The sequence below is a fragment of the Equus asinus genome, chromosome 29 (assembly GCF_041296235.1).
Source record: "Equus asinus isolate D_3611 breed Donkey chromosome 29, EquAss-T2T_v2, whole genome shotgun sequence".
Taxonomy (NCBI): domain Eukaryota; kingdom Metazoa; phylum Chordata; class Mammalia; order Perissodactyla; family Equidae; genus Equus; species Equus asinus.
In genome coordinates, this window is record NC_091818.1 from 30,746,277 (window position 1) to 30,767,957 (window position 21,681).

At 40.5% G+C, this 21,681-nt stretch overlaps 1 protein-coding gene across 9 annotated transcripts in view; it reads left to right on the forward strand.

Moving 5' to 3' along the window:
- The window catches only part of TRDMT1 (tRNA aspartic acid methyltransferase 1), a 78,425-nt gene that overhangs the window by 4,755 nt on the left and 51,989 nt on the right, over positions 1-21,681 (forward strand). For 3 of the 9 annotated variants that reach the window (XR_011499319.1, XR_011499320.1, XM_070501312.1), the window contains exon 1: positions 18,418-18,576. The exons of 1 other annotated variant lie outside the window; for it this stretch is intronic. Coding sequence is in view for 2 of the 8 variants with exons in the window: in XM_070501312.1 (XP_070357413.1) it covers positions 18,513-18,576 (64 nt within the window). In the remaining 6 variants the exon portion in view is untranslated. Of the gene's footprint in view, positions 1-17,448; positions 17,521-18,056; positions 18,193-18,237; positions 18,577-18,693; positions 18,818-21,681 lie in introns of those variants that run through there. 5 more of the 9 variants (XM_044761864.2, XM_014846048.3, XM_014846040.3 and 2 more) reach the window with 5 other exon arrangements.

A 21,681-nucleotide genomic window follows, 5' to 3' on the forward strand; every position in this document is an offset into this window, starting at 1 on the left:
GAGAATGGATGCGTTATAGACAGAAAAAATATTTAGGTGGGAAGCTAATCTGAGATGAGAGATTATCCATTCAGATCCCCTTAGTTGGAATTATCTTCCCTTCTCTGCTCTATACAAAGTAAAACCTCATGATGAAGGTGGGTAGAAGCTGGATCTGCAGTTTTACCTCTTAACACTTCTAGTCTGTTCACGTGAGTTGATATTGATTGCCTTATATTGTTCCTTATCTGATTTGAATGTGTTGGTCTGGTTTCCACAGTTTGTATAAAATCAGGGACTTCTGCGATATCCTCTAAACCAGTTTTTTTAAAGTTCAGAGAAAAAGAAGCTTAAAGACAAACTCCTAGAAATCTCTTTGAATCTTTTGGGGAGGAAGAAAGCAGATTATAGCTTCCCATAGAACTATATATAATTTATAATTTCGTCAAAGTCTAGTGTACGGTGTACGACTAAGGAAAGAGAAGGTGGTAAGTATGTAGGAGGGACAAAAGATGCTAATTAACATAAGGAGGGAAAACCTGGTGTGAAAAAAAATTCAAGTCGATATTAGACAAAGACATAAGGCTAAATTCTCAGATTTGGTTCACTTGATCCAAAAAAACAAAACAAAACCAGCCCAGTTATAAAAACCAGACCTTATTTGAAGGAGACCTAAATGATGCTGTCACAGTTTAGATATTGGCCGAGGGAGGCTACCACAAGAAAATAAGCAGTTATTTGCCCCGTGGCCTATAGTGTTGTTTTTACCATTTTTTAAGATAGAGATGAAGGGCATGCTGCTACTAGACAAGTTGCCATGTGTTTTGGCTTCCTGGGAATTTACTCTGCTCTTTGGAGGAGGTTATCTAGTTCCCGAGTGGTAGAAGTTTTTTTCAGGAGATATTCAGGTAATGGGTCTAATGATAATAACTGTTTTTTTTTTTTTTTTGAGGAAAATTAGCCCTGAGCTAACATCTGCTGCCAATTCTCCTCTTTTTGCTGAGGAAGACTGGCCCTGAGCTAACATCTGTGCCCATCTTCCTCCACTTTATATGTGGGACGCCTGCCATAGCATGGCTTGACAAGTGGTGCCATATCTGCACCTGGGATGCCAACTGGCGAACCCTGGGCCACCGAGAAGCGGAACGTGTGAACTTACCCGCTGCCCCACTGGGCCGGCCCAATAATAAGTGTTTTATAGCACAGTTTTCTTTTAAAAAACTGAATAAATTAAAAAAATAATTTCTGGTTTGCCCTTATGGTAACCTGTGAAGTTGGAAAGGGAATATTGATGACCTAAATAGCCGTAATCTCCTTCCTGTGTATTTGGGAAAAATAAAAGAACTCCATCCCACTGATCTCAAAACCCATCAACAAATTGCCCAATCTTTCCAAAAATTTGGAGATGATTTGCTGTGGCATATCACATTCATTTAGCCACTGAAAAGATTTTCTTCAGAATCTTGAATATTCATTTTACTTTTGAATATGTTTGATAAACTCAGAGTTTAAAATATACGCCATCAAACTTCGCTCTGTGTGTGTGCTGACAAAGATCAGTATGATTTGTAGAGGTTAGAAGTGAATATCAAAAGACAAAGTAGTAGGAAAAAAATAAATGCATCCATTAAAGTAACCCTAAATGAAGGCACGTGGAAACTGGAAGGAAATATAAGATGGTATAATGGTAAAATTATGCAAGGCAAAGGATTAAGAAAACGCATTAAAATGACAAGAAATAAGGAAAGAAAAGACCATTCTGAGTTAACTGTGGTAGAATGAAAGTATTGGAAGCTCTGTTCCTAATTCTGCTGCAGTCGTTTCTAAAATATTGAGTAATATTATATTTCTAATTAGCTCCATGCTAGAAGTATGCCTCCTAACGTGACTCACATGGATGTGTGGGATGACTACAAAAAATATTCTGGAACTTGAGCTTAATATAGGTTAAATACATTTTCTTCCTACGATAAATTATGAAAAATTGTTCTGATACAATATTGTAATTTATTCCTCTGTCATCTCTAGAATGTCAGGGGGTTACACATGTGTGAGACATGTGTGAACAGAAACAGTGCAGAGATTTTTGCACGTCTAGATCAGGGTTTTTCTTTTGCTGACTCTGCACTGGTGTTCACAATCCTTGATTAGTGAACTCCAAACAATGATAATGATAACCAGGCATAACGTTGATGTCATTACTAGGGTTGGAGCCTGGCTGGGACAGGAATGCTAATGGTAATCATAATGATAGCTTGCATACATTGAGTGCCTACTATTTGCCAACTGTTAACTTATTTACCATGTGTTAACTTATTTAATCCTCACATAGTCTTCTTAGACATATGAAGAAACTGAGGCCCAGAGAAGTTAAGTAATTTACTAAGCTCATACAGCCAGGGAGTGGCAGACCTACGATTTGAATGCAGGACTTCTGGCTCCAGGCCCATGCTCTCAACTTCACTGTACTTTGCTATATCTCACAGGCTGTGGTATTTGTGTATTACTGTTGGTGACATCCCCAAGTCTTCTTTGGCATTCTTATCATGGTGCCCATCTATCTCTTTCTTTGGGCTGTTTTTTTCCTGTTCTGATGCAGCAAGAGCACCCCTCTCATTCCGAGAATATGGTGCCCTTAATGAATCACCGAGATGTCTCTAGACATTTCCAGGGGTTTTCTGTAGAGATTTCATTTCTTAATTCTGACTCAACGCACCAGCATGATTTGATAGTTATGGCTTATGACTCCTGCATACAATTAAATGAATAAAAATCCTTAACCACATTTGCTAGTGGAAGAGAAATAAGCTGACCACATTTTTGGAAGACATTCCCCCTAAAAGTAAGAACAACTTCTTCTCACTCTCTACTAGTTTGAATTTTAGGGAGATTTATTAACATTTAGGGTACTAACATTGTACAGTCCAAGAATGATGGGGCAGTTGTGTGAAATGAGGGGAGATTCAGTGAATTATACCACAACCAGGATTCTCAAAGCCAAACGAAAGCAAGATTACTGATAAAACATATTTGCTTACTACCCAGTTTAAAAACTTTCTTTAGCAATACTAATCTCCTTGCTTTTGCATATCAGAGTTTTCTAAGTAATGGTCATCAACACCTGCTCCGTTTTAAAATAGAGCATCCTTAAAATACTTCGTGTGTACAAGAGCAAGAACAACAAATAAGTGTCAAGGTCCCATTGTAGATCCAGGAGAAAAGAATGCATGAAAGTGTTAAAAAGCCTGATGAAATCCTAACTCAGTAGCCGCACAATTACTTGATACAGTGGATTACTCTGAAGAGAACCAGTGACCTTCTTCGGGCAATGCGTTTTCAGTCCTACTGTGTGCCAGGCTGTCTGATGGGTGCTCAGGACCCCAAAATGAATAAAGCACCTTCCGTGCACTCAGAGGGCACCTAAAGGACTTCTCTCTTCTCTGTTAAATCATTTTATCTCTAAATCTTGCAAAATTGGGCGACCACATTGAGATCTAGTTTCATAATGCCCCCAGTAAAGTCGAAATGCCTTGGTGAAATAACGTCGGCTTTTACTCTCAAATCCATGGAAATGTGAAGTTAACTGTTTTGTTCTCCTTGATAAAATATAGCATAATAACTAGTTGCTGGGTTACTACAGAAAACACAGGCCCCAAACTGCAGCCAGGAAGAGCAGTTAGCAATTAAGGAAAGGAAATGACTAGTGGGTTTGAAACCCAACACACTGCCCATGTGTTTCTTAGCATATAAGGCATCTAGGTTACTTAGGCAACTTTTATCACTAAGGAAGTAGTTTTGGTGACTCATGCTCATACAGAATGACTTCTTTCAAAATCTGTGTTTTCAGTGACCTTACCATTATGCTTCTGTTTTCCTTTTTTCTTTGCCCTGAGACAGAAAAAACTACATTTGGATGGCATAGGTTTATTATTTAGTAGCATCTTATTCAGTGGCTGGCTCATATTTTGAAATTTAATGGACTTGTGGTGATCAGAGTAAAAGGTCAAGTGGTTCCTGCAATATATTACTATCTTTTTTTTCCTTTCTTTTTTTTTTTTGGTGAAGAAGATTGGCCCTGAACCAACATCTGTGCCAATCTTCCTCTATTTTATCTGGGATGCTGCCACAGTATGGCTTGACGAACAGTGCTAGTTCCACACCCAGAATCCAAACCTGCGACCCCTGGGCTGCCAAAGCGGAGCACGCAAACTTAACCACTATGCCACTGGGCTGGCCCCAGTATATTGCTATCTAAGAACTAACAGCTTATCTTCTCAGCAGAAATGTTGTATCTTATAATAACAACATTTCTTGTCCATTATTTTTTGTTATTTAATGCGACAGTGCTATTTACAATACTAGTCACACTTTTGATAAATAAACTAGAATACTGAAGTACTTTATGCCAAAACATAAAATGCCTTAGTCTTCTCCAAAGAAATGAAAAATGGAATTAAAGAAATGGTAATTACAAAAATAAGGGAACTCGAGGGGAATTCCTTTCCAGCTTCTCTCTTCAGATTTTCCATCTACCTGCTTGACGTTCCAGCAATATTTGCTTGGCAATTGATATTTTTTTTTCTGTATTAAAAAATAGCAGGAGTTGTAGAAGAAATTAGTTAATTCCAAGAGTTATAGGTCAATAATGTTTTTTGAGAACTATATGGAAGAACTCATACTGACAGATAAAACTGGAAGCCAAGTGTCTGAGCTGGCCTCTGGGGTTAGGACAGGAGCTCTAGGTTTTTCTGGTATCCTCAGTGGTGCCAACTTTTAGTGTGGCCAGCCTAGGGTTCACCTGAATCGTTATTATATCTTTTGTCCTAACTCCAGAAACAGTGCCGTAAGTCTCAAAATTTAGACAGTGTTGCTTTAGCTGTTGGCATTTTGCTTTCAATTTAGTCCTTTTCTGTTTTCAATTTTGTGGCTGGAAAAGCTTGAAAAAGACCATGAGTCATGACAACCGTTTCTCTTTCCTCCAGATAGAAGCCTTCCATGTGAGGCCAAGGCACAGAGCACCATTTGTGTGATTCATGAGGCTTAGCAGCTGAACGCTTTTTTGTGGGGACCCTTTAAGGGAAGACATGGGAGAAGGACTCGTCCAGCGGTTCGCAAAGCGTGGTACCCAGACCAGCAGCATCATCTTGGGAATTTGATAGAAATACCAACTCTCAGTCCCCACCCCAGACTGACTGAATCAGAAGTTCCGGGGGTGGGGACCAGCAATCTGTGTTTTAGTAAGACTTCCAGATGATTCTGAGGAATGCTAAAGTCTGAGAACCACTGTGCTAGTGAACTGGTAGTATTTGGACTGTGGAGAATGTGAAAAATATACGAGCTGGAAGGTGGAGACGTTTATGAGTCTTTGCTTTTGAGGAGATGAAGAATAGATGGAAAAGAATACTTTAAGTTTTGGAATTCAAAAAATATATATAAAAAGCCCGGAATTTAATTAGCAGGGCTAATTGCTTACGTGAACCTTGGCTTTCTCAGAGAGGGGAGATCCAGATGACTAGGTTACTGTGAAATATATTGGCATGACTCTGAAATTCTAGAATAACCTCTCTAGTGAGAAAAGGCATGCCTTTCCATATTAGGACATAAATTTAAGTCAAGTTTGTAAAATCCTATAAGATTCTCATATTCCATTGACTTGGCCAACTCATTTGCCTTTTGAGGCCCCAGTTTCTACATCTGAAAACCATATGCATTATTACCTCCTACGAATTATCTCATCAGAATGAAGTGAGGGATTCAGTACATGTAAGAGAATTCATGAGGCATTTTGCTTACTGAAAAATGCGACATGTAATGATCAATATAAATATGGATGGTAAAGAGGAGTTTAGAAGTTGATACGAAATTGGTTGATATTTCAACTTCCCTTTGATTTGTGCCCCCTTTAGTCCTGGCTCTGTCATGTATTTGTTTTGGAGGTTAAATAAATCACAATTTTTTTTAAAGCTTTTAATCTTAGTTTCCTCATCAAAAATATGATATTGAAGATACCTACTCACAGAAAATTGTTGTGAGGATAAAATTAGATTAATATATGAAAATGCAGTTTTTAATGGTCAAACCTTACAAATTTTAGATATTGTTGTGATTATTGTTATTTTAGTTCTGGATTGACGAAGCCTTGTGATTACTGACATAATGATGTCATCCGGGAGTTTGGAATAAGTGTGTATGTCAGCAGATTTTATGATTATAAACAATAGCTATGTTTACTTCTCTACTAATGCTCCTTCAGTGGAATGTTTCCACTTTCTCATGAAATGGGGGAGATCCATATATGTTTTATTAAAGAAAGCAAGCCTGATTTTTTTATCCTTTGAACTGAGAGACCACATTTCATTCATTCTTTTGGGGAAAGATGACAGACTCTGCAGTCAGGCTACCTGGGTAAATTTCCAGATCCTCTACTTACTAATGGTACAACCATAGGCAAGCCTCAGTTTACTCATCTGTAAAATGGGGGTGATAATAATACCGGTTGTATGAAGAGGAAATGAGAGAGGTAGTATATAAAATACCTCAGAGAGTGCCTGGCACAGGGTAAGCACTCAATAATGCGGGTGGTAATTGTTGTTATTATTATTAAACTATAGCGTGATGACGGGGAAAAAAGCATGTGTCTGAAAGGCAAGGGCAGGAGAGAAGAAGAAGACAAGGGCAACTTCTAAAATGGTCCGGTCATTTTGCAAATGAAAATTCAAGCAGTTCCCATGACTTTTCTGGTCACTCTTGTTAAAATGAGACAATTCGCTGATTGCTTCTAATTGAGAAAATTAATCATAGTGATTTATAATCTGCAGGTCCCTGTAATCATCAAAATTTCAATCCTGCTTTAAAGTTATGTTTCTTCCCTCTCCCAGTTTAAGTGTGCTGGAGGCAAAGAGCCGGAGGAAATGGAAGTGCTGGATTTCTCTTTCTCTCTCTCTACTAAGTGCTTCTCCCCTTGCTTCCCCGTCTTCCTAACTAAGGTTTCTTGCGGCTCCTGGGGTAGAGGTCATGGAGAAGAGGTGAGGAAGGTAAGAAAGTTCTTCCTTGGCTAGTACTGTTAGGATCTAGAGTTTTCACCTTTCCATTTGGCGTGTGTTTAAAATTAGCCCTTTTTCTATCAGGTGCTTCTTTGGAAACTTCTCAGTGTTGGGAGTGTTTCTCAAAGCTCCCTTGACAAGCAGAAGTGTATCTTTATTTCGGCCTCCACAGCCCACAGAAGTTGCTCCAAAGTGCACTCTTGCTTCTTTTTGCTATGGTACCTTCTCTCTAGCCGGTGATCCTTGAGCAGGATCTAAGGCAGCCAGCTCTGTCTTGCATGCCTCAGATCTGGTCCAAGGGAAATCCTTTATCTTCTAAAACTCAGAGGATAATGAGCGTACAATTTAAAAATCCCTGGGTGGTCCTTTGAAGCTCTTTGCTTTAGGCAAATAGCCCCCATAGACCTCCGGGGGGGAGAAAGGTCAGTCCGCAAAGCAGGCTGGCAACTTTCTCCAAAAACCTTCATCCTCAATAATCTCCAACTCTTTTTACCTTCAATGTGAGTAAGTGATTGTAAGAGTTATGTAACTCTTTCTGGAACCCTTCCCTTGAAAATGTTGTCTCATCCTGTTGTATTTCACTTTACAACGTGGTGTCTAGTGTTCGGTACTTTAGTCAAAACTTGCACTTGAACTCCTTTTAAAGATAAAAGGGGAGAGGTTCACCTTGGGGATGCTCTGACTTCACAAACATTCACCCCAAAGTTGCTGGTGCTGCGGAGGAGCAGATGGTTTCTACATCACATGTTGTTATTGGGACTCTCATGGGTGCCTACTCTAGTCACAAAGTAAATCTTTAAATGGGAGGGAGTGGTTTTAAATATTTATTAATCTTTTTTTGATGGGCAGCTTTTTTTTTTTTTTTTTAAGCAACTGACATATCGTTTGGGACTGATTTATGTTATTGTTTTGGGAACTGAGATGTGTTTAAAAATAGTGTTTACATGAAGTTAAAAAACTGATCAGTTGTAAGATAATCCTAGATTCCTATGTGTACTAAAATAAACTAGTCTTGACACAAGTTAAATAAAATATATTATGTATTGTGTGTAAATTATTATTTCTTTGCATTTCAGTCATAACTGTTTTTCTTTTGCTGAGGAACATTAGACCTGTTGCCAAGCTTTCTCTTTCTTTTTGCTTGAGGAAGATTAGCCCTGAGCTAACATCAGTGCCAGTCTTCTTCCACTTTATATTTGGGACACCAGCCGAGCATGGCTGACCAGTGGTGTAGGTCTGCACCCAGGATCTGAACCCACGAACCCAGGCTGCCAAAGCAGAGCACGCTGAATGTAACCACTATGCCACAGGGCCGGCCCCAGGTATAACTTTTTTTTTTAATGTGAAAACTAACACATAGACATATGTGTACAGATATACGCAACTCTGAGCTCATGCCAAAGATGTCTGTGACTGCCTTGTGATAGTTTTGGAGGAGGGTATCTAAGAATAATATGAATATAGACTTTTAATTGGAATGTCATGTAAGCCTCCTGTATTGGTGTGCTTGTCCTTGAAGATCCCAGATACTATTATAAAAATTATATAGACATCAAAACTTGCTGGGAATTTGATAATTTGGTATGTTAGGTAAATTTCTCTCTTAATTCTTAATTCTTGACATCAATTTGGTTATTTTTTCTCAAATATGCCTGATTGGCATGGCAGATTTAAGGTAGTAAAACCCTCAGATATGCATCCATCCACCCAAGGGACTTCTGAAATACTAGAATTTAGTACTAAAATTGCCCATAATTAAAAATAAATAATAACAATAATAAAACATTGGCACTATTTTGAATTAAAAAATAAGGAAAGGCCTGTATTTTGGTTCCTAATTATGAAAAACAAGAGAAAGATTTTATTTTTAAATCTTGAAATACTTTCTATTTTATTACCTTTTTTTTTTTGAGGAAGAGTATCCCTGAGCTAACATCTGCCACAAATCCTCCTCTTTTTGCTGAGGAGGATTGGCCCTGAGCTAACATCCATGCCCATCTTTGTCTTCTATATATGCAGGACACTTGTCACAGCTTGGCTTGACAAGTGTGCGTAGGTCTGTGCCCGGGATCCAAACCGGTAAACCCCAGGCCACTGAAGAGGAGTGCGTGAACTTAACTGCTGCACCACTGAGCCAGCCCCAGTCTTATCTTATGACTTTTTTAATGAGTATATGAGGGCAATATTTGGGAGGCCAGGTGCCTTATACCTTAGTGCTCTTTTTTTCCTTCCCTCTCATTTTGTTTTCCCTCCTCTCCTCTTTTCTCGTTTCATTTTCTTTCCGGATAGCTAGTGATGTGTGCAGAAGAGATGAGGATACCTGGAAAGATTATCTGGACCTGTCAACTTTGGGCCAATTTGAGGATATTGGGGCAAAAGTCAAAAAGGAAAAAAAAAAAAGAAGTGGAGTCTTCTAAACTTTGTGTAGCATTGTAATTTAAACAGGATTTAGTGTGGGAACACATAGTATGGTGTAGCCTAGTAGGTGAAAAGATGGCCTCCTGGTGGGTCTGAGAAGGAAGGAAATGAGCAATAAGCACCACATTAGATAAAGCAAGGCTTAAAATGGAAGCATCAAAATGAACTTATGATAGGGCCAGCCTAGTGATGCAGTGGTTAAGTTTGTGTGCTCTGCTTCAGTGGCCTGGGGTTCACAGGTTTGGATCCTGGGCACAGACCTAGCACTGCTTGTCAAGCCACACTGTGGCGGTGTTCCACATAAAATAGAGGAAGATTGGCACAGATGTTAGCTCAGGGCTAATCTTCCACAAAAAAAAAAAAAAAAAAGGTTGACAGAGTTAAAAATGGCAGCACTAGTTCACGAGAATACAGCAAGTGAGCATTCTCAGCCACTGTTGATGGGAATTTGGGCCTTGTAGTCTTTTTGGAAATGAGTTTTGACCATATGCATGAAGAACTTATGTAATAATTATTATCTTTTACCCAGTAACCCCTCCTTTAGACTCTATTTGATGAAAATATCAGAGGGTTTGAACATTAATACGCAAGAAAGTTCACTATACTGTTCATATAATGAATAACTGAAATGTCTTAAACGTTCGATACTGAGAGAATAGAAAAACGAATTATTGTTGTTTAGGTACTATAGAAACAAGACAGGAAAGATATTCGGTAAACTGTTAAAAGTGGTTGGTTTTTAGGGGTAAGTATGGAATCAAGGTTTTATAGAAGGATGTATGTTTTTCTTTTTTATATTTTTGTAATTTGTTTTACCCCTCAAAATTAGCGTGTATTATTTCTAAAATTCAGAAAAAATAAGGATAATACTTAAAAAATTGTATATCTCTTTAATACACTTAATGAACTGCAGAAGTGGTAATGCTAAAAGGTTAAGTGAAAAAAACCCAGGGTAGAAAATATTAATGCAGTAAGATTGTGATTTTGGTAAAGTATAATAAGTGCAAAGACTAGAAGGTGAAACCTCAAAATGTTAGCCATAGTTCTCTCTTGTGGTTTTTTAACTTTCCTTTTTGTATATTTCCCTATTTTCCAAACTATGTGTAATGGGTGTGTTTTATTAGTAGTAAAAAAGAGAAAGAATCGGGGTGGCCCAGTGGTGTAGTGGTTAAGTTTGCTCACTTTGCTTTGGTGGCCCTGGGTTTGCAGGTTCAGATCCTGGGTGCAGACCTACACACTGCTCATCCAGCCATGCTGTGGCAGTGTCCCATATACAAAATAGAGGAAGATGCCACAGATGTTAGTTCAGGGACAATCTTCTTCAAGCAAAAAGAGGAAAATTGGCAACAGATGTTAGCTCAGGGCCAGTCTTCCTCACCAAAAAAAAAAAAAAAAGAGAGAGAGAGAGAAAGAATGATCAGAAGAGAAGTTCTTACAGTTGGATTGGACTTTTGATACTCTGGGCATTTCTGATGGATGTTTGTTAGGTCTCTTTCACTTTTGGTGATGATTAAAAATTTCTTTTCCAAACAATAATGTCTCATCTCTATAGGGAACAAGTAATATGAAGAAGCTGCAGTCTTAAGCTTTTGGATTTTCAAACTGTGACCTCTACAAGGGTATATAAATACTGCTCTTTGTTGCATTCTTTTCCCACCCTATTCTAGGATTTAGTTCTAAAATGAAAGGAGTAAAAAAAGATACAACATGCAGATTCCTGACATTCTTTCCTAACCAGAATGATTTTTAACTCCTAATATGAATATTTTCCTCAAAATATATACCATCTCTCTTTTTTTGTTTATTATTTGATGCCTTCCAGACTCTTTTTTTTAAACTAGTGCCATCATCTCTCATTTCTCTTCTTTTAAAAATCTGATTCGGTGATTTGTAAATAAATCTGTTAACCTGGAAAACACTGATTTATGTGAGAATGAGCAAAACACATGAATTTTCTCCTTTTTATTCTTTGTAAAAAACCTGAATTATCAAAAAAGAAAAGCTGATGAGTGGAAAATAGATTAATAAGCATTTAAACATTCATAAACTTCATTGAAACTTACAGGCCTGTATTATCATTTATTATTGATATTATTCTATTATTAAAACATACTTTTGCTATCTACTGAGATATAGTCAATTTTAGTCATTGTGTCTTCTCTGAAGGACTAAACACAGAACAAATCCCTGTGGGTCTGGTACTATATTTTAACTTAGCAATAATTACCTTAGATGGAAATGAAACGGATTCTTGATCTGCAGAAATAAGTTTAACTGTATATGACATCAGGGTTAATGGCCTCCAGGGCATTCCTGAGTAGAAAGACTAGGGATAAGTTGTGCTTGTGGTATCATGTTTACCTAAGTGACTTTGAAAGCTGATAAGGAAATACAAAGTTGACTTTTTCTTCTAATACAGTGAATAGATACAGTAAGGGCAGTACTATGGAACTGTTATTACGTTTCAGTTAGTTTTATCCCTGTTGGATCATATGAGAATGATCCTACGTGATATTGTTGTGTATCTAAACTAGTACCTAACTAGCAAAGGTAAAATGAAAAATCCTTATATATGGTTTTTCTCTGGATTTTAGTTTATTAGTACTGACAAGTGCAGCGATTAAGAAAAAGGACTATGAAGAAGAATAAGGGCTTTTATGGATGGTGTGTATGTGTGGTGTGTATGTGTGTGTGTGTGTGTGTGTGTGTGTGTGCTTTCCTTTTCCCGGTTTTGCTGGATCTGGTTTGTATGATTTCGTTAATTTGAACAGTTCTGGATGTTCAAGTGAATTACTAGAGAAAAGGAACAAAGTAATAACAGCCCTAAAAAGCATTTAATTTTTATTTCCTCTGTTCCCATCATGGGTCTTGCTTTACCTCCTGAAATGAATGAAGGCTGTAATAGAAAACAATAAGGAAAGACAGCTTGTTAGCTAATATGCAAATTAGTCTCTTGGTAATATACCCTTTTTGAAAACATACTAGGAAAATAATTCTATGTAATTGTTAGAAAAATTGGGTTGCATCTTATATTATGACAAAGTTGTTTAGAAAGTGGAAGGAAACTGGCATTTATTATCCTGGGCATCTTACTGAGTTACATGTATATACAATCTCAATTAATAATTGAATACAGACCACTGCCTTGTAAATATTGCCCGTGTTTCACAGATGAAGAATGTGAGCATTAGAGGCAGGACTCATATTACCCCATTCCTTCTAAGGACCATGTTTCTTGCACCGTATCAAGCTGTCTTTGTAGGAGTGACTGGGCAGAAACTCTATTACAAATGTTAGTCATTAGTCTCTGAGATGGTTCCTCTTTTGCGAAGCAAAACTAACCTCTTTCTCTGACCTTTATAACACGCATTGCCCTAAGAGTTCAGGTGAGCTGCACTGATTTCTAAAGTTGCCCTCTTTCCTCAGGCCAACCTGTTGTCCGGAGTGATGTATTCTGCCGACTAGGGCTGCTTTAGTGTGGACCCCTGGCTTTGCCTCTGGGTACAGGGGCCCACAGGCATGGGACAGCAGAGCCTACTAACGATCTTGTGTACTAAGTTACCGTGTAGCCAGTCCTGGAAAGACCTCTGGAGGAAACTTGAGTTGGAATTCCCTGTTCCCCACCCAGCTGTGGGCTGGGGCACGTTACCTACACCTTCTGGATCGCTCTGCCGTCATCTCTCAAACTAGGTCAGGTGGAATCAGTGGTTTACAATTCATGTCCCACGCAGGCACTTAGAGGCAGCAATGGGGGTTGATGGGGGCGGGGGAGGTGACGTGGCCTTGTTCTTGGTCCCTACTACCCACATTACAACAACAGAACAGCCGTGTGTGTTGTATGTTGTGTGCGTGTGTGTGGGTGCAAGGGCGCTCACTCCCCCTCTCCCTCTCTGCCCTGATTCTAAATGAGATTTTCTTTGAACAAAAGCTGCTACATCTAAAAACAGTCGGAAAAACACTGGACCAAACAGTCCTTAAGGTTCCTTCCAGCTCGAACTTTCCACGAGCATTAGAAAAGCAGTTTTAAAGATAGAGAAACTCACTATCTTTAACTAAAATAGAATCTTTAAAATTGGCTGCAAAACATTTTTAAGTTAGAGAGTTTAGAAACAGCCTCAAAGAGAAAAGGCAATGTCAAAAATCTACGACTCAGTGCTTTGAAACGGCAACGCGATGAGGCAAACTGCGTCATTTCTATGCATTTCAGCAGAAAATCTGTAATTAAGTTTCCTCTCGATTCCAGTTTTAGAAAACATTTATTCATTTACTTCTTCTGAGGTAAGTGTGAGATAGTATTCACAAACGGAAGTCACTAGAATATACTTCATAACAGAAAACTACGGTTCCTTCAGGATACCATGAAGCTCATTTTCCATCTGTTCTTTTTCTCTTGGAAGTTTATGACGTCATCTGATAGAACACATCTGCTGTTTCCCCTTTCTTTTCCTTTGTGACAGTCTGTGAATAAGGTGACGGGACACCAGAGAAAGAACAGGAATGTTTGGCTACAGGTTTGCTTTTATTTGAGTTCCTTTTACTCCATATTTTTGGGGCGCCTACTTTAAATCAGTGTTCCATATGCACTAATTAAGCAGTTGCTACACATTTCAACACTGTTCATTTATTGATGGGCTACCCATAAAGTTATAACTTCAGGAGACTGTCACTCTTGAGCAACTCTGCCCGCTAGAACTTTCTGTGATGATGGAACGTTCTCTATCCTTGCTGAGCAGTACTGTAGCCACCAGCCACAGCTATCGAGTGGCTATCGAGCACTTGAAACATGCCTAGCGTAACTGATGGACTAAATATTTCATGTTAATTAAGTTAATTTAAACTGAAATCACTAGGTGTGTCCAGTAGCTACCCTATTGGACAGCGTAGCTCTAGAGAATCAATAAAATTGGTAAAATAGTTCTATGCTCAGGGAATAGAAGGTATTAAATTGGTTTTTTCATTATTGGAACTTTATGGTTAGAAATAGAGTACAGATTTCTATACTTTTAAAGTGTTTTTAAGTAAAAATTTTTTCAGTGCTTGGCGCATAAGAGTCAATAAATGATTGGATGGTATTAATGGGTCCCCCTTGCCTCCACCCCAGTCTCACTAACTCATGCGTCCTGGGTAAAGTCACGTTGACAATTTTCCCCTAAGACTGCCAGACCTGTCCACCCACCTGTCACAGCTGTCTGGTGTTTCTGGGAGTTAAGAGCGAGGGAGTGTTTCTTTTCCTGCGTGTGCTGCTGTCTGTCTGCTGACTTCCTGTGCTTCTGTGCTCAGCAGCCGCTCGGTCACGCCCATGGCCTCTGGCCTTCCCTCCTTCCTTTCACACTGCTCTAAGCCCAGGCTACTCCTTGACGCCTCCCACGAGCTCCCCCACAGCCCTCAGACGCCGTGCCTTCTGTACCACTTTACAATACGCTGACCTGTCCTTGCTTGGGTCCCAGTGTTCCGTTACGGTTCCTAAAACGAGCATCCCCAACCGGAGCATGATTGACTCTGGGGCTCAGAGTCCTGCCATATGATACACAATTGAAGGAACTGAGAACCCCTCACTTACAAAATGTTATTATATAAATCCTTTTCATAAAACATACCTTTGTATTGTGCTGGCCGCTAGGCTAAGTGCTTTTCTCATCTAACCCTCATAGCCACAGCACGTCCTATTTTTACACACTTTAGATGTGTGCTTAGGCTCAGAGAGGTTAAGTGACTTTCCCAAAGTCACATAGCTTGGAAGCAGCAGATCTGTGATTTCTATTTATACTCTGTAGCTCTGGAGCTTGCAGTGTTAACCACGACGACATTCATTACAGAAGAAGGAGAGTTCTACAGAATTAGTGCAGAGGGCAAATCTGAAAGGAAGTGGATTTTAGGGCACGCTAATTCAGGCTCTTCGCCAAGGCACACCGCACTCTCGGAATTATGCTGTGCCACTCACGCTCATGAGCAGCTCATAAGCAGAGGCCTAATGCTGGCAGACCAGGACTTTTGGCGGATGAGCCTCAGGGCCTCCTCAGTTCAGATTTCTTTGCAAGATAATCTCCTCTCTTGAGGATGTATATTGCCAATTCGCTTCCATATGACTACTTTTTAATTTTCCATGCAATTCATGTAGACCATTCTGTGTAAAACCAGAATGTAATTTATTCATTACTCAAATTGGCATGAGCAGGGTATTCGCTCCCTGTAGCATGTTTGAGTGTGGAGTAAAGTATGGCCTGGATCATGGAATCTCAAAGATGATGGCAAAAAGTATTTTAAGCGTTTGGCAGACTTCGTTTAATTTTGTTAGATATTAATGTTCAGTGAAATGACAGGCAGGAGAGGAAGAATAAAACATTAGATTTCAATAGAAGGTATATGATGAGCCCTTAAATAATTGAGAGTACGCTATTATTATTTTAATATTCTCCTTAGTATTAGATGTGCCCCTTAATTATTTTTGATATGATTCACATGTGCCAGGCGTTGACTAGCATACTGGTTTTTTTGACAAGTGTATTTTCTCTGATTTGAGGAAAAATGCACTGAATATCCTGAAGTCCAAGTTTTGGTGTTTTTATTTACAAAAAGCATGCTGAGTTTCTCTGATTAGAATATAAGCTCTAGTGGACATATCCTTGAGGATGCCATAGGATTAGAAAGCATTTTTCTCCTGTAAGAATATTTGGGATTCGCTTTGGGAAACAGCAATCCTACCTTTTTTTCTTTATATGCCCATCCTACATTCCTCCTTAACTACTCCCAGTTGTGGCACTCCCCACCCCTCGCCCTCCTCACGCAACTTGTGCAAGTGATTAGAGGAAAAGGCATGCATAACGGGGGGAGAGGGGGTCTAACATCTACAGATGCCTCCATGGAGACATAAATTATAATTATGGAGAAAGCTTTCATTCTGGAAACGATTATCACACGTGATAAGGTTTAGAGAAGTACCATGTAAAGAGATGACATGGTCTCTATGAAGTAAAAATTGGGCTCGAAAAAACGGAAAGGATTTAGTGAGAGGAACTGGTGGAATCTGTATTTCAAAAGACTGGGATGAGGGTGGATTGAGGAACTGGAATAAGTTAAGTTTCTAGCCTGGGAGGCTAGACAGAAGGTGCCACTTGAAGTATAGGTCTTGAAGAAGGCTAGGATTTTCAGCAGGGTACAGAACATAAGCAAGGATCTTTAAGCAGGGAAGTGGAGACACAAAGGGTGTTTGGGGAATGCTGAGCAGTCTAGTTTGCAAGAGTTCAAGAAGGGAGAAAGCAAAGTTAACAGGGCTACATTGTGTAAACAGTTTGTAATCAGCCTGTGTGGGGATGCAGTTCTACCTCCCTTCTTCTCAGTATTTGGGTAAATTTTCTTTTTTTTTTTTTTGCTGAGGAGGATTGGCCCTGAGCTAACATCTGTGCCAGTCATCCTCTATTTCGTTTGTGGGTCACCACCACAGCATGGCCACTGACCAGTGGTATAGGTCCATGCCTGGGATTCAAGTGGGAAGCAGAGCACATTGAACTTCACTACTAGGCTACAGGCCAGCCCCATGAGTTTGGTGTTTTTCATGAAATCTTCCATTTACTTCTGTCCTGTCTCTTCCCTACAGAGTAAGATCCTTGGTCATATTTATTTTGATTTATAGCACTAAAGTTAAACAGATTCTAGATGTATTTATTATATTGGTTGTTGACCGTATATAAATCACTGTGACTAACAGCTCCCTTTATATGTACTGATATACATTTATGGTATAATATTATGTAATAAATATTAGAAAAGTGCTTCATGCATTATATATATGATGTTAGTGTGTACATGATTTCTATAAGTTGACTTGGTTTAAGAGCACATTTGCTTAAAGCAGGTTTTTAAAATGTCTCCTTTCTAGATATTTCAGTTTGAGCAGATAACTAACGCGAGGCCAAATCAGGCCTCACTTTTTCAAATTCTATCTCAGCCACAGAATCGCAAGTGCAGGGCCCTCAGCTGACCTTTGCCCTCTCTTCCTTCCCCTTTACAGATGAGGAAACCAGCCTCAGCGTGGTCACACAACTAGACACTGGCAATGCCGGGGTTGGGACTCAGTTCTGCGGTATGTTAACACACACCCCATCTCATCTGAAATAAGTGACCAATAAAAAAACATTTAAAGGCCAATACACATTTACAATTTAAAAATTTCATAGGACACATCAGAATGGATCCGTTTCATAATTCAGATACGGAAGTCTTTTCTCTGTTATATTAGCACACACGCGGAGTTCCTAACAAATCAGTTATTAACTCGTTATTGCAAATGGTACTCCACGATTTTTCGTAAGAAAAGTTAACACGTGGCAGTAGCAGGAACAATAGAAGGACGCTTCACAATGAGAACGCTTCCTCTCTCGCATTGGGAAGCAAGGTCCTCGCACCTGGAGGCCCATAAACAGTCCAACATTACATTAACAGCAGATCCTACGTTGTGGGTATTTTCCAAGCTAAACTATAACTAACTCCGCTAACAGTTACTCTGTATTTGCACGCACCGGGCTCTGCGGCACGCGTGCTGCTTTCTGTACTTGACATTCTGGGACCTTCTCTGCGGAAGCAGCTGATCTATTTCCACAACCCGCGCAGGCACACCACCAGCCACGTGGGACGTGCTGAAGCTTAATGGCACGAAGGTTTGGGCACTTCGGGCTTCCAAGGCACGGAAAAGCGGCATGCCTGAAAAATGAGTGTTTCTGGATTCTAACCTGTATTCATTCATTTTAAAGCAAAGGTAGATTTGCCCCTCTACGAGCTCCGCATTTTTTTTCCTTCTAAGGGCTCTGAATATATCTTAAAAGGAAGCTGGAGCGTAAATCAGGCCACAGCGTGGCTGCTAGGCACTTGGGAGACCTTACTGTTTCCTGCCCTTTGTCGCCCTGGGACCCCCGCCCGCCCCGCGCTGCCACGTGAAGCCCAGAGCCTAAGCGGTAGGAGAGGGGGGAACCGAAAAGCCGCGGAACCAGAGGCGAGGAAGAGGCGCGGACGGAGGGAAGAGGAGCAGGCGGACCGGCAGGCCTAGCTCTGAGGCGGAGGCGGCAGCGGCGACGGGGGATGGAGCCCCTGCGGGTGCTGGAGCTGTACAGCGGCATCGGGGGCATGCACCAGGCGCTAAGAGGTGACAGGGCGCCGACGGTCTCTCTCTTTCCTAGCGCGCCGCCGCTGGGCAGAGCTGCCGCGCCAGGACTGCTGGGGCGGCGAGGCGCTGGAGGCGGAGCCCGGGGGTGGGGGGGGCGGGCGCTGGTTGTCATGGAAACCGCTCTGGGGCCGCGGCCCCGCCCGCCGCTCGGGCCGGGACTCCCCGCCCCGCCTTCAGCGGTGTCCGAAGCGGGGACTGGGCGCCTCGGAGGACTCTGCTTGTGAGTCCTGTGCCGTGAAGTCAACGAAAACGGGGGATAAGGCGGGGGCGGGCCTCGGCCGAGTGCTAGTGCCCAGTTCTAAGTGGGGGGTATTTAGAGGCGTGGGGACTCGGTCCTTGGCCCCCTGGGAGGTCACAGCGCGGGAGGGGAGGTCACTGGGCCCGGCTGGGCCGCTGAGGGATGGCGCTTCACAGGCGTCCCTGTAGTGCAAGGTAGAAGTTAGCTAACCCTAAGTGGAACCGTCGGGGAAGCATCAAGAAAAAACCTGGTCCATTCTGATCATTGCAAAGAAGCAGCAAAGCTCGATACGTCATGTGCACATACGTTTAGGCGCCAGAAGTGACTTCAAACTTAGTTGCAGTGTGACTTTGGGCGAGTTCCTTCACGTTTTTGAACCCATTTCCTGGTTTTAAAATGTGAAACGTAATTCTTTCAGAGGAGTATGAGGATTAAAGAGAAGGCGTGTACAGTGTTTAATAAGGCCTGCTACATTGTAGCCACTCAAAATATTGTGAATTATTATTATCCCTATCACTTTTAGGGACCTCTTCCATTTTGAGGTTTTAAATTTCTTTGCTGATAAGTTGGAACTGAAAGCTTTATTTTCGGTGATATTCACCCAGAAATATTTGCTGAGCTCCTATTCCGTGCCAGGCACTGGAGATAGAGAGTGACAATAGACTTTGAAGATGCATGTTTATTCTTAAGTTACTAAGGGAACCATAAAACGAAACTTCCCTGCTTCCTTTTTTAGGACCAAGGGTAACAGAGACCGATACTGTAAGATGCAGACAATTCGTAATGAGTTGAGCATATCAGTTTTCTGAGCGTATGTATTGAGTTTTGATGCTAGACTAGGTTAGTGATTAATAAATTTTTCTTACCAATTATTTGCTTGGCTCTCTATGTTCAGATCTCATATCAAAACTTACTAGCCTGAAAACAAAACTCTACTACTGTTTGCTCTCTTAGTTGATTTTGTAAGGTATAATATCAGTATTTTTTCCCATGTCTTGAAACCCCTTAAAGAACATGATTTTTAAATATTGCTTAGTACTTTATCATAAGCTGTAATCCAGCCACTCCTTAAATGTTGAACATTAGATTGTTCTTCAATTTTTTGCAAGTATAAATGTGCTAAAATTACATCTTTGAGTATAAATCCTGATTTTCTCTTTAAGCATGTTTTTTAAAAGTTAATTCATGCAACAATAAAAGACTTACTATTGCTAATTACTAAGTAAAAAATTAGGAGAATTTTTCAGGCTTTTGATAGATAATATAGCACATTGCTTTTTAGATGTTTATGAGTGCCTTCTGCAACTACATTTTCATCAGGATTTATATTATCCCTTATTAACCTTTGCTAATTTGACAGGAGAAATTGTATAATTTTAATTTGCATAATTTTGGTTAATGAAACAGTTACATATTTTCTCTCCTATCAGCCAATGCAACCAGATTTGTACACATTTTTCTATTGCCACTGCTACTCTCTTGAATCTAAGCTATATCAGGTCTTACTTAAATTACAGAGATGGTTTCCACCTCCTCCCCTGCTTCCCCTCTGCCTCCCTACTCCATCCTTTCTCCACATAGCAGGCAGAATGACCATTTGCACAGTAAACTGGACCATGTAGCTTCCCTGCTTAAATGGCTTCCCTTTGAGGTTAGAATCACAGTCCCACCTTCTTACTAGGCTGTGAGGTTTGCCTTCCGTCTGCCTCTTCAGCCTTATCTGCCGCTCTCCCCTGGGTCTCTCTCCAGGCTCACAGGTCTTCTTGGCTGTGTTCCTCAAAGCCTCCATTTCCTGCTACCTTCTGGCCCTTGCTTTTGCTGTTGTCTCCACCCAGAGCTCTGACCCCAGACTTTTCCACTGCCCTGCATTGCATCGTTCCTGTCTTCGTTCAGGTGCGGCCTCTTCAGAGCAGCCTTCCTGCTGCCTCTCTGCCCTGGTGCTCGCACACCTTTTGGGTTTGAGTCTACATATCAGAGATTTTGACTCCTAATCATCTCTGAGGCGAATATTTTCCCTGCATCTTTGTCTTCCAATGTTCATTTGTTTGATGTACCAAAGTTTAAAATTTTTCTGTAATAAAATGCATTGATGTTTTCCATGTGGTTTTTATATAATAATAAAGACTAGTAACAATGGCAGCTAACAGTAACTTTTTTAAGGACCTTTTATGTGTCAGGCCGTGTTTTAAGCATGTGACAGGCTATCTAGTTCTAGAGCCAGTCTTGTAACCTAGGTCTCTCCACCCAATGTCTTAACTATGCTATGCTCCCATTTTTCTGGTTAGATCCACTACTTGAATCTTTACCTTAAATAATAGTGAGAAGCAGTACAACAGAAATAATGTTGGACTTAAATTTTGACAGATTTCTAGATAAGGTTTATGATTGAATTTTTGTGTGTGTGTGAGGAAGATTGGCCCTGAGCGAACATCTGTTGCCAATCCTCCTCGTTTTGCTTGAGGAAGACTGTCACTGAGCTAACACCTGTGCCAGTCTTCCTCCACTTTGTATGTGGGATGCCACCACAGCATGGCTTGACAAGCAGTGCTAGGTCCACACCTTGGATCTGCATCGGCAGATTCCGGGCCACCAAAGTGGAGTGTGCGAACTTAACTGCCACACCACTGGGCCGGCCCAGGATTGAATTTTTTTTAATTATGGTAAAATACACACAAGGTAAAATGTGCCATTTTAACCATGTTTAAGTGTACAGCTCAGCAGCATTAGGTACATTTGCAATGTTGTGCAACCATAACTACTATCCGTTTCCAGAACTTTTTCCTCATCCCAAACGGAAACTCTGTGCCCACTAAACAATAACTCCCCATCTCCGCTTCCCCCAGCCC